Genomic DNA, 15796 nt, shown 5'->3' with positions numbered 1-15796 from the left:
CCCTCCACATTAGCTCTCACTGACCATGGAATAAACTCCAAGCTCCTCTGTCCACACATCAAGGTCCTAACTTTTCCTTCCACAACATTCCCCAATCTTACTTGCCATTAGCCTTCACTTCTGTGCTTCAACCTTCTTTCCCAACCTCTCTCTGAACAATAAAGATATAATTTTAAAAAAAAACCAAAACCCTTCATTAGCTCTCACTGACCATGGAATAAACTCCAAGCTCCTCTGTCCACACATCAAGGTCCTAACTTTTCCTTCCACAACATTCCCCAATCTTACTTGCCATTAGCCTTCACTTCTGTGCTTCAACCTTCTGTTTCCCAACCTCTCCTACATCCTTGCCTTTGCTCATGCTATTCTACCGACACACAGAGCCTTCTCCTTCATCTTCCTGAACTCGGTCAAAATCCTACTGCACCCAGGGCTCCGGTCTCAGCCGCTAGCTCGCACTGTCACACCTTATATCCTGCCAAAGCTAGTCCTTAAGTTAGAATCATTTGTGCACCAGGTGGTCACTCCCATAGTCAGTCACAGGTATAGGCCTATCTTATTTAGAAAATACTTTCCCTTAAGATTTTTTTGAGTGGCGAAGACTAAACAAAATTTTTTTTAACTTAAAGTGATTAAGTATGATGTTCTTAATCATTTGTATGAAATATGTATTATTCTTTGTCAGACATCTAACCTTCATAACATCATTTCACCAAGAGGGAAACGGGATTTGCCTATGTACACTTGAGTCTTTTCTAGGAAAATAACCTGCTGTGACCGATCACAGATTAACGCATTGCGGATGGACCAGGAGAATTCTCCATCCATATTACAGTGTTTTACAAAGCAGCACACTCCCGAAGCGTGCTTGTCTGGGACCTCTGTTATAAATGCATTTTCATCTGCCTTGCACTAAAACTGGCTGATTAAGTCCGACTCTTCCCCTTACCCCTAACCCAACTAAATTAAGTGCTCCTTAAGGCCAGGAACAATCTACTCAAACAGTTGCTGACTTAGCACTCTAAATTTAAAAGCTATCCTGTCCTCTTAAAACAAATACAGAAATACATTTACACTGGCTTTATATAATGAGAATTATTTAAATCTAGTCGCTGAAAGGATTAAAGCAAAGCTGAGTTTCTTCAGAAAGAAGACTGGCTTATACCTGACTGGAGAGCCAGAAAGACCACAGAATGTAGTCAGAATGCCCATGCGGAATGGGCAGTGATGGGTTTTCATGATAATTGCAGGAAGCTGTGGGTCTTACAAATACATAATATGGGATAAAAAGAGACAAGGATTCACTGGGTGAATTTTAAATCCCAGGGACCAAGGAGTCAATGGAATTTGATTCAAGTAACTCTCACATAGGTACAGTGATCAAGAACTTAAACTTGGGCTCTAGAGCTGTCTGTCTGGGTTTGAACCCCAGGCTTACCACCTACAGGCTTGGCCAAGTTACTCCATCTCTCTTAGTTTCCACACTTATATAATGGGCACAATAATATTAACTTCCTATAGGGGCTTTATAAGGATTAGATGATACAACGTATGTAAAGCATTTAACACAATCTGTGGCATCAGGAGAGGTTATCTTATTATGGGGTGGGGGACGTGCCATTTAGAATATAAAGACAAGAATGAAGACTGGCAATCCTTTGAATAAATCGCAGTATGACCAGTATACCTATTGTATATGCTTTAAAAGAAAAGATCAAAAAGTTGTATTTCCAATTGGTTTCAATGCCAGAAACTTTGTATTAAAGAGGTAATAACAAGCACCAAGATCCTTTCTCTTCCAGCCAAAGATCTGTTTCCTTCAGCTACACAAAGGACAGAGAAAGAGGCAGAGCTGTCTCACCTGCAGTTCCACAGCAGCTCCTAATTCTCGGGGCTCTTGGCACAAACATGTTCTGAGTGCTGAACGCTGAGACCTTGGTTTTTTCAAAGCCTAACCTAACCGCTACTGTAACAAACTGGGCTACAGTGATCTGCTTTCATGACAATCCTCTGGCCTCTGACTTCTTTGCTGTCAGTCCCAGTAACCCCCTTAGTCCCTCAAATGCAGGCATGTGGTCACACGCTAACCCATTCTGCTCCTCCGTAAGGTTTCAAACCCTGAGGCACCTCTTCTCTACTGTTCCTTCCTCTCCTTTATCCTCAGCAATGTCTTCCTCTTCTCCCCCCACCCTTCCCTTTATGGCACCAAATCCTCCCTGAAATTCAACCACATCCTTAAAACTCTTCTTGAGACCTCACTGTAGTTCCCAAGGTTCCAAGTGCCCCAGAAGAGCTGTGTAAGATACTTTACCTGAAACAATGACCTCACCTGGAAAAGGTATTACTTCTTGAGGTTTTAAATGTTTATTTCCTTTTGCATTTAAGTTTGAATTTTACCTTATTTATGGAAGAAGGAGGAGAAGGAGAAGATGAAGAAGGTGGTGACTGGCTGAGACTTTCAACACAACCAATCTGAGCCAAAATATCCACCTTAAAATAAAAACGGTGCTCAGTAAATGAAGAAAAAAAAAAAGAGTATACCAAAGCTCTTAACTAAAAACAGCAAATTCACAGCAGGGCTAAGTTTCCCAGGAAATTCCAGCATGCCCCTCACTCACACACATTACATGCAAAAACCAAAGACCAATTGTGAAGCAATGGGCTACCTTCAATGCATTAGCATATATTCTAAAGACTTATGGCTGTCATAATGCATTATCTCTGAAGCACTAAAAATAATTTATAGTACAGAGGAAATGGAACAAATATCATGCAAGTAACACAGCCAACGAAAGAAACTCCAGAGAAAAAACATAGCCAAGCTTTTAATAATGTTAAGATGTTGAACCTTTCGCTTTCACAGCCACCAGATACATGAGAGAGCGAAGATGAGATGAACAGCCATGGGGCTGACGTGCAGCAAGCTCAGAGCCATGATAAACCCACCAAACCCAGCCGAGGACACCAAATAGCCTGCCCAGGCCATGAACCCAGGAGCAAAGGTCTGCTGGTCGGTTCCCGAGGCTCTGACCAGCTCAGTATGCAGCATCGCAGGGAGAAAAAAATAATGGATCCACTCCCACTGAGCCAATCGAGGCCAAACCGGGATCACTGTTAAGAGGACAACTTTGGAGTCTAATTTCCAGGCTTCAGATCCCAGCTCCCCAACTATCTATTAGGCAAGTCAATGCCATTATTTAACATTTATACAGTTTTGTGAGAATGCACTTTTTGGTACAACTCTCTTGCAAAGTGATGGCATTATTTCCATTTTATAGATATAGATAAACTTGGTTTTCTAAACTAAGTAACATGCAAAAGTAGGCAATCAAGATAGAGTAACTGGGATGCAGTTACACTTCCACTTAAAACTGAAAAATAAAATTGACAAAATGTATGAAACTGATTTCAAATCACTGGACGTAAGGCAATAAAGGACCTGCTCCCTCCTGAAGAGACATTTCAGGCCACGGATCAGGGTGGGAAATGCACACAAAGCCCAGTGGACTTCGAATTGCAGAGACAGCTGGGAGTCTGGGGCAGAGGACCGAGGGGGGAGATGTGACTGACTGAAGGAGACCTCAGATCTTGGGCTCAGTACTGATCAGCGTATGCAGGTGAGAAAACTACCACATGAGAGGATTAAGTATCAATCTCTCCCATATGGCCCTTCTCACCAGCCAGAATTGAAACCTCATCATTCATATCATAGGGCACTGGGTACAGAACTGAAAAGGGTTTTGCTTCCCTGGAGGGGCAAAATGTCCTTAGACTAAATGTTGCTCTGATCTCACTTTAAAATGTTTAAAAAATAAGACATGAAAGGATTAAATTGTTTCTAAGTAACTTACCTGCATGCCAGAACAAGGATAGAAAATATCTATGGGAATACAAAACTATCCAGCATATAATAACAAGATAAAAATCACAAATGTCTGGCATCCAATACCAAATCACCAGGCAAGAAAAGAAACAAGAAATTAAGACCCATAAAAAGAGAAAAATCAATCGAAGCTGACCCAGTAATAACAGACGATAGAATTAGCAGTATTTAAGAGCAAGAAAAATTTCAAAATATTGACATCAGAGGAAACACTTTGAATGGGCTAAGAAGTGACAATTTTAAGCATAAGTGGGGAAAAAAACACTCTAGTAATTCCATGTGCCCCTAATAATACTTGAAAAAAGATAGAAAAACTCATTTGTTGCTATTTGAGGCAGCTATTAAAACAACTTCTTACTTTGAAAACTGGCAATTAAAGGGAAATTTGTTCCATTTCCTCTGTACTATAATTGGAGTCCAGACTTCTGTACTGGACTCCAATAGAAACTTCTTCAAGGTAGCTAACGAGCGTCAGTTGATTGAAGAAGAACGCCAGCTCCATAAACGTGGAAGGATAGCAGTACTGACTCAGGCAGGCAAGGATTACCATTTGGCGGTAAACGCGAAGGTGAATGGTTATAGCACTACATTAATACCAGACAGACTGCTTTACGGGCATGTGGAGAAACTGGACCTAGACAATGGGAGCACAAGACGATGATCAACCTGACCCAAGGTCATTCTGATCAATAATGGTGGGCTGACCAGATAGTATGTCTTCTGAAGTGATGCAGCATGAATATACAAAATTACGCATAATATATTCTTGCCCAAAGTGTTCAATGTGAATCCTTAGAGCCTTTAGGTACAACTTCCAAGTTTACAAATAAGTAATATAATTTACGAGTCTGAAATAGTGCTACAAGAATCAAGAGGGAGCAAAGGGGAGAAGAAAAACAAAGACTTCTAGAGGAGGTAATATTTGATTTGAACCTTACGGGTTGGGCAGACTTCTGAAAGATGGAAGGAGTCATTCAATCATTCTTGGAGAGAACAAAGATACAAAGAAAAGATGGGGCAGCATAAGGCATATTTGGAGAACAGCCAGTTTGGCTGGAGCCTAATACATAGTAAGGCTAAGGTAAGGACAGGGCCGCGTTGAGGAATCATAGAAATATAACTGAGATTGGAAAAGTATCTAATCCAACCTCAAATTCAGGTGAATTTCTTACACAATTTCCTACCATGCACTTCAGTGTCTGCTTGGTTATACTGACTGATAGGATAGTGACTACCTCCTCCACAACTCTTTCTCTTTGCATGTAGAAATGGTTACTTGTTTCAGGACGCAATGGGGGAGCCCCTAAATGTATTATTATAGAGGCAGCAGTGTATAAGATAGCTGTAATGAACAATTATTAAATCCCTACTGAGTACCAAGTACTGTTCTCAATACTTTATAACTATTTTTCCCCTTACGCTTTCCCACAGTTCTATGAGGTTTTACTGATGAGGAAACTGAGGCACACAGAACCTAAGTAGTTGAAAATATATAAAGAAATAACATTCCCTAAAGCCCATTCACTCTAAAGATGTAGGCAGCAATAATATTCTGATTTCCATTCTTTCAATTTTCTTGTTGTCACTCACAATGATAATCAATTAGCAATAACTGCACTAGGCAGCATCACCTAAACTGATATTTTCATTAAAATCAATGTAAAATTACAGTGTCGTTTTCCCACTGAATTATCCCACTGTTCCAAGTTTCCTAGAAGCAATACAATAAGAGCACCAAGTGCTAAGCCGGATCTGCAGCCACTTTTCCCTGGGCTGCATCTGCGAGAAGAGGGAGCTCTAGCTGAGGTGTAGCCAGGTGCCAAGGTCAGACAGATGGCTTCCTGTCCCAGCCAGAGCGTTGACACTGACCACCTCAGCACAGGACCCTTCTTTTCTTTCCACACCCTCACTTGACAGGGCATTTGCAACTTACAGGGTCTGTGTTCAGATCATGCCAGACTTTTCAAGGCAACTCTTGATGAACGCCATGCCTTTTCTCTTATTATCAACTTTATAAACAGTCTTTAGCAAGTTCAACAAGCAGGTTCTTTGTTAATACCCAAGAGAAAAGCCACACAAACATCTGACAGCTGTAACGTATCACAAGCTTCCACAAATGCACTTTGCTCTCAGTAAGGCCGGCCACGCCCAACAGGGTGATGTAAGACTTACCTGGTTGTTACTGTTGGCAGCTGACGCGTTAGCCTGAGCTGTACTTGCTGAGAGGGAATCGAGGAAGGCTTGGTCAGCCACTGAATTTCCACAAGAAAATGGATCTTTCCCATCACTGGGCAAAATCTGAATATTAGAAAGAATCACAATTACTTTCATAGATTAGAGTTTCAGAGTTGGAGTCCCTGAGGGCAAGTAAGAATTGCTATCTATTATAGAAAAGGGGCTTATATTCCTAAGAGGCAAGTAAGCCAACAACATTTAACTATTCCTTTCTGTAAATATGCAGAATTCTAGGAAATGCAATTAATGACAGTATCTACTTAAATCCTCAGATTTTTCTTATTCTTGTCAATTTTCAGAATCCTGAAAGCACACTGCACAGAACTAAAACACAACATACACGTAAGACATGTGGACCGAGTTCAGAGGCCTGTGGACCCTCTGAAAGTGTATGGAAAAGGCTGGGTGCATGCATATGCACATGTCTCTGAGAAGTGCTACAGATTCCATCAGATTCTCCAAAGGATTCAAAACTTCCCACCCACACTCTCTCCATCAGGAACAAGAGATGGGCAGCCATCCCGTTCCGCAGGCAGCGCCTGGTAAACATCGTCCCTGGGTACAGCTCCTCTCTACTGGAGGAAACCGCAGAACCTTTATTCTGGATCACGTTCTGATTTTACTCACAGGGTACCAGGCAGCCTTAGTTTCTATTATCCCAGATTAGAGACCAGCTCGCCCTATAACCCATACTTAGTTTTGAGTGACCTACAGACAACCAGCGGGGGGCGCCAGGAGTTTGACGCACAAGAGGGCTTGTCAGAGGAGTGGGTGTGTCCCAGGCAGGGAGCCTCATTCATTCAGGGTGTTGTAACACTGGCCTTGGCATCTATCATGACAGAGCTTAAACCAGGCAATGGTTCCCTGTCGCTCATTCAAGACCCTTCTGTCTATGGGGATGGGAGAAGGAACTGAGAGAAATATACTGAATTTAAACTTTGTGAATCAATTCTGTAACAAACAGTATTGTAGGCAGCAGCTATTACACAATATAAGCAAGTGACAAGCAGGGACTTAGATTCAGAATAAGGAAACACTGCTATCTTTGGGGAGAGCTTCACTTAAATATTTGAGTCGCTCTTTGGAGCCTGGGTCCACAGATAATATTTTTTCTTAATTCTACTTCAATGCCTTCTCACATTTTACATAATTAGCGTGTATTGCTTTTGCAGTGAAAATTTTTTATTAAAAATAAAGTTGCTATCATCTAGTCTGTCCCTTAAGTTGATAATTCATAAAACTATGTTTGACAAAGACAAGGTTTAATTGATAAATGGCAGTAAGTTCTTACTTCAACATAGTCTGTGGGAACAAGACCTCGTTCTCCTTTGCTGTTTTTTGCTTCCAGCCATCCTCCACCAACATCCTAAGAAAGTTAAAAAAACAACACACACACAAAACACACAAAACAAAACAAACAAACAAAAAACGGAAAGAATATAGTTAGAATTTCTTGCAAAATTTTTACTTTGGGAATTTATGTGAGAACACAATTCAAAATTTTAAATTATTAAGCCTTCTCTTTACTCCAGAAAATAATATCATCTAAAAACAAGAAGTATCAAACTTCAACAATAAGTGATCAAAGATTTGTAAATAGCCTATTCACAGAATGCCATCATTTTGTGATTCCTTCCTATTTATGGTCTGTGGTAGATTACAAAAATGATCTGCAGCTCTGATTGGCAAGAAGCAGCATGCACACCCCACCTCTAGAACTGGCGCTGTCCTTTGTGGCCTCTTGGTCAACAGAGTGAGGTGGAAATGGTGCAGTGAGCTCAAGAGGCTTTGCACATTTCAGACTGCTTTTCCCCTAAAAGAGCTGCTATGTGAACACATCTGCGTTGCTAGATGATGAAGAAGACAAGGCCCAATCTGCCTGTTGCCCCATCTAAAGCCAGCCTGCCCCCAGCAGGAACACTGCCAGTCACGTGAGTGAGTGAAACCATGTTACCTAGGGGGCCCCAGCCCAGTGCCAGGTGCCCTCAGGCGCACGAATAAGCCCAGGCTGGTAGAACTATCCAGCTGACTTGCAGACTCCTGAGCAACAACAAATGGTTGTTCGTTTTAGTCACTAAGCTCTGAGATTGCCTATTATTTAGGAAAAGCTAACTAATTGATCCATGGGTTCCTTAGTTAGCTCTTCTGATAAATAATATTAATAAAATAAATAATAAAGTACTCTATACCAGGATTCCTGTGTTTCAATCTATTATCTCAGCAAAAACCCACTTTCCCCCCTTAAAATAGTAAGAGTTGTCTTAAGTTCATAAATTGTGCCCTAATTATTTCCTTGGTTGCAGGCACATCCCCAATAGGGGTGTGCAGGAGGCAGCTGATCGATGTTTCTCTCTCATTGATGTTTCTAACTCTCTATCCCTCTCCCTTCCTCTCTGTAAAAAATCAATAAAATATATTTTTAAAAAATTACCTGAATCTAGATAAAACATTTTTCATTCTTTTAAAAAAAAATTACTCTAAGCCACAACTCTGTCCATTTTTAACAACAGCAACTTAAAGACATTACTATTTTTCTAAGATATGAAGAATATGTCTTCATTAAAAAAATTAGGTAGATAAAAGAATCAAAATTTCATCAATGATTTAAAAATAGAATCCATTTACTTATATACACCTAGCATCCTATATAATCCTATATAATAAAGATGTAATATGCAAATGGTCGTTATGCCATGACACATAATGACCAACCGTGTAATGACTGGATCACGGATCAGCAGGAGGGTGGGGCAGCGAGCTACAAGCAGGGAGTGGAGAGCTACAGGAGGCGGCAGGGCAGCAAGCTATGAGGGGGGTTGAGTGGGGGGAGCTACAGGAGGGTGGGGAGGCAAGCAGAGAGCTACTGGAGGGCGGCAGTGAGCTACTGGCGCAGGGCTACTAGCATTTTATAAAACCACATATACTTTTTCTACCCAGTAATTCATTTTTGTAGCTAAGGCAGATTTTAAAATAGGTGTAAAAATACTACCACTATTAAGAAGCCACCATCCTCCTCTCGGGCACCCCGTCCTCCCCTCCTGGTGGAACACCTGCATCTCCTTCCTTCTCCTGAGTGCCCTGGGCCTTCCTGTCGGAGAGTCCAGGGAGCCAGCCCATCTCCAGCCTCCTCTCCAGCTCTGCATTTCCACTCTTAAACTGATGCAACCCCCGTTAATCATTTTCTATTCTTTAAACTCAACATACCTAAAGTAAACTCATTTCATCTTTCTTCCTGACTTACACACATTAATAAGTCTTAGGCGTAAAGGACAAAAACCTCAGGGGTCCTTGACTCTCTTCTCACCAACAGTGTCTCATCAGGCCCAAGTCCCCTGGGTCTGACTCTCCACAGCCTCCTCTATCACTTTTCTTTCAACTTTTATTGCTATGACTCAAAGTCACGTCCCTCGATTCCAATTCATTCCATATACCTCTACTAGATTATTTTCCTCAAAGTGCAGGTCTCATCATGTCTCCCTACCAATGCCACCAATCACAAAAAACAAGCAAAACCCTCAAATGAATCCACTACTTAACAAATGAAGCCCAGAATCTGTGTATGCCCTGGCACACAAGTCCTGTCCGATTTGGCTCTAAGAGCCCGTTTCCTAGCCTGTCTCCTACTGATCTATACCTACCTGTGCTCCTGGGACACTGGTGCCCATGCATTGTCCCCAGCAGAGAAGAAAAGCGGAAGCTTAGAGGCCAAACAGATGTGGCTTTGAACCCTTGTTTTGTCGCTTACAAGCAGAATGACCTTGGACAAGTTACTTAACTTCTCTAAGTCTCATCACCCTCATTTGCAAAAAGAGATGAAAAATACTGACCCATAGAGCTCATGGGGAAAATACAATAAAGAAAACAGGCACAGAACTTAGCCAAATGCCTGACTCATAGGTTGTCAATATGTTGCTGCGACTTCGAAGAAACACTGAGTCCTTTCTAATTTCAGCACCTTTGATCTGGCTGGGATCCGGCTAGGATTTCTATCTGATGAAACCCTACCCAGCGATCTTTAGGGGACTTGACTTACTCCATGTTTATAAAATATTCTTGCCCTGGCTGGTGTTGCTCGGTGGTTAAAGCCTCAGCCCATACACCGAAGGGTCTCAGGCTCCATTTCCGGTCAAGGGCGCGTACCTGGGTTGCCGGTTCCCTCCCCACTCCTGGTCAGGGCAGCAACCAATCGATGTGTTTCTCTCACACTGATTTCTCTCTATCTCTGTCTGTCTCTCTCTCTCACCCTCCCTCCCTCCCTACCTCCCCCCACCTTTCACTCTGAAAAAGCAATGGAAAAAACATCCTCTGGTGAGGATTAACAAAAAAAATAAATAAATAAAATCTTAAAAATAAGTCCTTAGGGGACAATTCGATTTAAATGCAATAGTTCTCTTACCGGATTTGTAATTGTGATGATTTCTCCTTCACTGACTGTCAGTTCATTATTTCCAGGTTCGGCAGCAAAATCATACAAAACCCGAGCCTGTTGGGAGTGGAAAGGAAAAGAAGTTACAAATGTAAACTTAGTAAAACAACCAACAACCTTTAAGTTCCTTTTGTATGCATGCTGGTATGAACAGACACCACATGACAGCGGCCGCCATGTTTTGGGAGAAAGGAGGCATATTACCAAGATGATGCAGAGCCCAGTTCTGTTTTGGAAACAGGAGAAGTTCTGCATTTAGAGACTGGCCCCCCAAAAGTCCTCAAAACACGCCCATTTCATCAAGGGGAAAAAGGGATGCCCCTCCTTTCCAGGAGGTAAGACACAGTAACCCAGACACTGTTCATTATGGGAACTCACTCTCAGGGACCAGAGAGATATACAGAGACGTACAAATATGTAGACACCTGCAAGAGTCAGACATCTTTAACGTTTTCCCTTCACTAAAACTCTCAACATTCTTTAGAGCCACTGGGATGAATCCTGATACTGCATTTTCCCAGACAAGTAAACTCAGAATGCAGGATACACTGCATTCTTCTTCTACAATATTACCCACTGTACAATGACTCATAGGGCTGTGGAGACTGGCCAGTAAATTTCAAACATTTTCCTGCAATGAAATCTTAATTTCTCAGAAAACATCTGAGGGTTCAAAGAGGATCCTTGAGGCACCAACCCAGAAATGTGAGCTCCTTGGAATATTGCCACACATGTATTCTGAGAGAGAATCACTGTTGAAAAAAAATGTATGTGTATTATAGATCATAAAAAAATATATATCTTGCCCTAGCTGGTTTTGCTCAGTGGATAGAGCATCAACCCATGGACTAAAGGGTCCTGGGTTTGATTCTGGTCAAGGGCACATGCCTCGGCTGCAGGCTCGATCCCTGGTCCCTGTCAGGGTGTGTGCAGGAGGCAGCGATGATGTCTCTCCCCCCTCCCTTCCACCTTCTCTAAAAATCAATGGGAAAATATGCTCAGGTGAGGACTAACGACAACAAACAAACAAAACCCCCTTTTTAACCATTTCAAATGCTACAGAAATGCCTCTCACGGACTGTCTCATAAAAAGAAGTCCATCGTATAAATTGAGGCTCACCCATGTCTAGAGATATAGGGTTTATTTTTAAAGTAACTGTCCTAAGAGGCAAACTGAAGTTTACCTCCAGGGCTAGTCAAACAGAATGGATGGAACGGCATTCACTTCACCAATATCTACCGCACGCCTAGCGTAGGCTGAGACCTGTGCGAGGCTCCGTGCTCGCCAGTGCGCTTTCTCACACCTGCCTAACAATGCCTGAAATCCTTATCACAAGGATTAAGCATTCACAGCTAGTAATTTAGGGAAAAACCTAAATACTCATTTTCAAGGACATCAAAAATAATAAGATGTGCTCTTCGGGCTCGGTGCGGTGGTCGGCATGGCCCGTGAGTGTGCGGACAGGCTGGGGAAGCGGCAGGGAAGCCGGCGGGTCACCCAGGCGCGGCCGGCAGGCGGGGAGCCAGGGGCCGGCGGGGACAGCAGAGGGGGACGGTGGACATCAACGAGAACTTGCCCGCCAGAAAAACATGAAGAAATCCAGGGAAATTAGCAAGGGAAAAAGAAAAGAGGATAGCTTGACTGCCTCTCAGAGCAAACAGAGACTCTGAGATCATGCAACAAAAGCAGAAAGCAGCTAACGAGAAGTCCACGCAGACAAGAGAAAAATGATGACTGACAATTTGGAAAACCTGGTGCTACTGCCAACGAGGGGTATTATAGGCTCTACGATCAAGATTTTGTAGAGTGAACAGTCATTATATATGTTATAACGTATCTTTATAAAACTATTTTAAACTCTACCTTTCAGTCTGACTTAGTGTAATGTTTCAGACCATTCTTCAAAGAATAAAACACTAACCATGCATGAGAAAAAAATAATAAGATGGACTGATGGGTGAGTATGCGATAAAGCAGGTATCATAAAGGCTATTTATAGAATCTAGATGGTGGGTTTATGGTGTTCAATGAAAAATGATTTCAACTTTTCTACATGTTTGAGAGTTTTCATAATAAAATGTTGGAAAGAAACAAATGGTAGTGCATAGTGTGTCAGTGAAGAAATGGCACCTGATTCCTTACTTCCATCTTTACGGAGAGGCTGGTAAGGGATGGGAAGAATGGACTGCGGGCAGAGACTCTGGGAGCATTCGTTTTCCTTAGGTCATTTCAAGCACAACAAAACTGTGCTGAGGGGTGTTTCTCCTACAGCTGCAAAAGTACAAGAATTCTGCTTGTCATGTTGTGGAATATTTTTCAAAAACATGTCATACCAATCTCAATCCGTCGTGCAAAGAGGGCAGGCATGAGATAAATGGGTGAGGCGGGTCCTCCCCTGTCAGGAGGGTCCCAGAGCCAGGACACACCCCTCAGCACAGCAAGCTTCCTAGGGAGGGCTCTGGTGTGCTGACAAGAGCCAGATGTTTTCTTATTATTCCTTAAGAATCCCAGTTAACAATTTTTTTAATCCTACTAACTCCAACTAATCCCCAAATACAGAATACCAAAGTCTCTTTACCAAATTTACAACTTGGTAAAACAAAATGTCAAAAACAAAAACAAAAACTGGAAACTCTTATACATTTAAATGTTACTAAACATGCCCTAACCGGTTTGGCTCAGTGGATAGAGCGTCAGCCTGCGGACTCAGGGGTCCCAGGTTCGATTCTGGTCAAGGGCATGTACCTGGGTTGCGGGCACATCCCCAGTGGGAGATGTGCAGGAGGCAGCTGATCGATGTTTCTCTCGCATTGATGTTTCTAACTCTCTATCCCTCTCCCTTCCTCTCTGTAAAAAATCAATAAAATATATTTTAAATAAATAAATAAATGTTACTAAACATTTATCCAAGGCAAAAATGTATATAAACATTGTAGGGTTATTTAAAACACTGATCAATACTTTTTTTAATCTAGAGTGGTCTCTTAAAAATTAGACATGAGAATAATTTTGGAGAAAACAAATATTTCAAAGGCACATCCCCAAATAAGCATAATAGGCCAACAGAAAAAATAATTCAATGTTCAGCCTAGAGGAGCAACTTTTCTCTTCTCTTCTCTTCTCCTTTCTCTTTTCTTTGCTTTCTTTCTTTTCTTGTTTTCTCTCTTTCTAAAGAACTTTACATTTTACTTTTCAATTAGTTTACATATAATATTATTGTGTGTTAGTTTCAGGTGCACAGCATAGCAGTAGACAATCACATCCTTCATGAAGTGGTCACCCTGATATTTCAAGTGCTCACCTGGCACCATACCCAGTTAGTACAATATTAGGGACTCTATTCCCTATGCTCCACTTTACCCCCGTGACTATTCTGTAACTGCCAATTTGTGCTTCTTAATCCCTTCACCTCTATCACCCAACACCCAGGCTTCCTCCCCTCTGGCAACCACCAGTATGCTCTGTGTTTATGAGTCTGTTTGCATTTTGTTTGTATATTTTGGAGGATCAATTATTCTTCTACAGCTTAAGTAAGAACCAGAACGCATTCTAATAGACCCTGAGAGCATTACTGTATTACATCATTAATATAGATGTATTTGTCCCTATTATAAATGTTAAGGCTTCAATGCTTTTCAGTTCATATTAATCCATGATTTCAATCACTTTAAATTCTGGCTTGTGCTTATTCTGTTGTTATTTTGAATCAAATACAGAATCTTAAATATCTCTACAATTTCATCCTGTTAGACTCAGCCCACTGCTTCTACCTACTAACTAGTTTTCTGAATTCTGAAGCCACTAATTTATCCCTGATGCTTTCCTGCCGAGTCATCAGAAAGCCCGGGATAAGCATGCTTTCCATAGTTTGACCCGCTTCATTAATAAACTGTTAAAATATGGTAGCCAGGGAGCCAAGAGAGCCACTAGAGATAAGAAATTCTCCAAGGGGACATGGGTCAATTAATTACCATGTTTTGGGTATGGTACTCTTAAAATTTCCAAAGAAGAAAATAAAGTTAGTCTATTTCTTTAAATGTTCACAAGTCACATGTTTGATAATTCATTCAAGAATCTATTCAAGCCCTGGCCCATGTGGCTCAGTTATTGGAGCATCGTCCCGTACACCAAAAGGTTATGAGTTCAATTTCCAGTCAGGGCACATACCTAGGTTACGGTTTGATCACCCCATTGGGGGCTGTAGGGGAGGCAACCAATTGATGTTTCTATCTCTCTAAGATTCAATAAAAACATATCATCAGGTGAGGATTAAAAAAATAAATGAAAAAAAAAAAGATGATTAGAAGGCAGAATCTGTATTAAGGGCTATATATTCCTGCAGTTCTCATTCTGAGTACTGTATATAAACATAATATACTTTCACGACAAGGACAAAAGCAATATAATGAAGTTAAAAAATGTTCCTCTTTGCCAAAGGATACAAATGCTAACAGATCGGAAAGTACCCTTAAAGTACCCTTCAAAACATTACGCATTTGATACATGTTTGCACATAAACACAAAACCACTTAGAACCATAGTACATATACTCTTCTACAGGTCATATTTCATTTACTCTTAGTTCTCTTCATATCAGCATATTTACCTTCTCTTTATCACACTGGCAAGGTTACTACTAACCTCCAGGGCAAAGCACACGAAAACCTACCTCTCTGTGTGGAAGAAAATAACTTCACTCCCACCCCAAATTAAAATAGCTTTATTATTTTCCTGATTGTAAAAAGACATGTACATGGTAAAACACACACACACACACACACACACACACACATATGCTTTTCGAACCCCAAAGATGATTGGTAGAGAACTTATATGCACTCCCAGTAACAGTGTCTGTCTAAGCTGCCACCTCCCAGGCCCCAGTATTGTGTACTGAATGTTTTCCATTCATCCCACAAAAGGGGAGGAAATGTAATTATTGGCAACACAGCAATTAAGCTGGCTTTGAAACCAGACCATGCAGGTTCAACTAGGCTGAATTCCTTAAAGCTAAAGGTCTCTCTCTGAAATTCCTCAAGAATAAGATAAGGATAACAGCATGAACCTTGTGACACGAATGATAAATAGGGTAATAAATATAAAGCACTTAGAACAGTGGCTGGCACAAAGAGCCCACCAAATGTTAGTGGTTGTAACCTTTGGATTTTTTAAATACACACACACACACACACACACACACACACACACACTGCATATGCTAAAAATCATTGTATAGCTTTCCTCTTTCCAT

General features: G+C 41.3%; 1 protein-coding gene and 1 pseudogene across 5 annotated transcripts in view; one reads left to right on the top strand and one right to left on the bottom strand.

Annotated features, from left to right (window-relative positions):
• The window catches only part of SNX9 (sorting nexin 9), a 63872-nt gene that overhangs the window by 33609 nt on the left and 14467 nt on the right, over positions 1–15796 (bottom strand). Inside the window, exons 1-4 of one of the 5 annotated variants that reach the window (XM_015560030.1) lie at positions 12688–12709; positions 10515–10601; positions 7410–7484; positions 6056–6181 (exon numbers count right to left, since the gene is read on the bottom strand). In XM_015560030.1, coding sequence (XP_015415516.1) covers positions 6056–6181; positions 7410–7484; positions 10515–10601; positions 12688–12693 — 294 coding nt within the window. In that variant the 5' untranslated portion in view covers positions 12694–12709. Of the gene's footprint in view, positions 1–6055; positions 6182–7409; positions 7485–10514; positions 10602–10748; positions 10815–11241; positions 11292–12675; positions 12710–15796 lie in introns of those variants that run through there. The other 4 variants (XM_015560029.1, XM_015560028.1, XM_006757685.2 and 1 more) reach the window with 4 other exon arrangements.
• LOC102771612 lies at positions 11741–12374 on the top strand (annotated as a pseudogene).

Source organism: Myotis davidii, unplaced genomic scaffold, assembly GCF_000327345.1.
Source record: "Myotis davidii unplaced genomic scaffold, ASM32734v1 scaffold1494, whole genome shotgun sequence".
Taxonomy (NCBI): domain Eukaryota; kingdom Metazoa; phylum Chordata; class Mammalia; order Chiroptera; family Vespertilionidae; genus Myotis; species Myotis davidii.
Note: the sequence above shows the minus strand (reverse complement) of the source record. Positions and strands in the feature narration are given on the sequence as shown.